Below are 1,596 nucleotides of genomic sequence, written 5' to 3'. Positions count from 1 at the left end.
CATGAAAACAATAATATATGTCCTTTTGAATGTGTACTACACTTCAGTAATCTTATTTTAATCTGAGTGCAGACCCCTAAGTCACACCCTTTTTTCTCTACTGTCTCTTCTAAACATTTAAAGAATATGTACTTTAAAACATCCTAGAAGATATATACATATACACACACACAAAGAAAGAAAGAAATTGGCGGGAGGAGCCGGGAGGTGGGTGAACAGCAAAGAAACTCCAGCTTTATTACACAGGCATGGAACCAAATTCCTTTGGAGAGGGTGGGGGTGGAATGGCTTCTTCTGACGACTTCAGACCAATGAGGGAACAAGAGAGAACACGGATCTGCCCCTACAGTCCTGGAGACCTCTCAATCTGGGCTTAGGAAGCAAGGGGACCTCCCTTGCGGTCCAGGGGTCTCCTCCCTCCGCAGACCCGGTGCTGGGAGGCAGCAGAGGGCACAGCTGCCCCGGAGTCCCAGAAGGCGGCGCCGCATCCCGGGGGCGCGGGCCGGGACCGTCTGGTGCTTCTTCGCCCGTAAAGTGCACTAGGGGACGCGGGCCCGGCTCTCACTGGTTCATCCCTCCAGGCACAACCCGTCCCGGGGCTGAGAGGTCGCGCGGCGGTGGCCCGCATCTCAAGCCCAGGCACTGGGAAGCGGCAGAGTCTCACCACGGGTGCCAGGTTCACTCCCAGGACTTGGCGCGCTTGGCGCCGCGCTTCTGCCAGGCTGCTCTCGACCCACACGTCGCCGACTACGCGGATGGTGGGCAAGGTGGTCAGCGTCGGGGTGGCCGCCCTCCCACTCTCCTCCAGGGTGCGGCCCCCGGAGCAGGGCCCGGGGGCCGCGGGCTTGCGGGGGCTGCTGTGCTCGCGGGACGGCGGCGGCGGGGGCGGCACCTTCCTCTGGCCGACCGCGACCGTCCGGGCTCGGTGGCGCCTCCTCCTGGCCGCTGGCCGGCGCGTCTGGAGGCGGGCCTCGGGGGGCTGGTGCCGGGGGTCCGGGACCTGGGCCAGGAGGGAGGAGTAGCCGTAGACGTCTTTGCTGCGCAGGATGTGGGGGGAGAACTGGTGCTTGAGGCTGCAGAGGTAGCTCCAGAGCTCCGCGTCTGAGCTCATGAACTCCGTGCTGCGGGGCACGAATAGCTTGAAAGCGTCGATCAGCGCCTTGCTGCTGTTGGCCAGCGACAGTTGCGACGGTTGCCACCGCGTGTACACCACCTTCTCCTCAGGCGCCTCCAGCGCGGCCCCTCCTGCAGCGCTAGAGGCTCCTCCCCGGGCGGCCGGGGCCAGGGCCTCCCGGGGCCTGCGCCGCCGCCTCTTCATGCGGCTCAGGATGTGAGGCCGCTAGGGGCCGCCCGCGCTTGCCAGGTCTCGCCGCCGCCGCCGCCGGGCCCTGATGAATTTCCTACCGCGAAGCCAAACCGGGCGGCAGGCTGTGAGAGTTACACCGCGGTTGCTAGGAGACCAGGCGCTTTGTGAGGTCACAACGTCTGCCTATCTTATCACTGCCGGCTGCCCCAAGCTGCCTTAGGTTGGGCTGTGTTTAAGATTGTGCCCTCCAGAAAGACCTGCACGTAATCTTTCCTGAGAAGGCCCATAGT

General features: G+C 63.1%; 1 protein-coding gene across 1 annotated transcript; it reads right to left on the bottom strand.

Moving 5' to 3' along the window:
* Positions 1-277: 277 nt before the first annotated feature.
* Positions 278-1,318, bottom strand: LOC124525767 (myosin-1-like). The gene is made up of 2 exons (XM_047098349.1): positions 1,211-1,318; positions 278-1,000 (listed from the first exon to the last, which is right to left on the bottom strand). The coding sequence occupies exons 1-2, from the start codon at positions 1,316-1,318 to the stop codon at positions 374-376; spliced, it is 735 nt and encodes a 244-aa protein (XP_046954305.1). The 3' UTR covers positions 278-373.
* Positions 1,319-1,596: the final 278 nt, after the last annotated feature.

Source organism: Lynx rufus, unplaced genomic scaffold, assembly GCF_022079265.1.
Source record: "Lynx rufus isolate CCGP_SWC_20201006 ecotype Redwood Valley unplaced genomic scaffold, mLynRuf1.p SCAF_48, whole genome shotgun sequence".
Taxonomy (NCBI): Eukaryota; Metazoa; Chordata; class Mammalia; order Carnivora; family Felidae; genus Lynx; species Lynx rufus.
The sequence above is the reverse complement of the archived record's forward strand: the minus strand, read 5'-3'. Positions and strand labels throughout refer to the sequence as shown.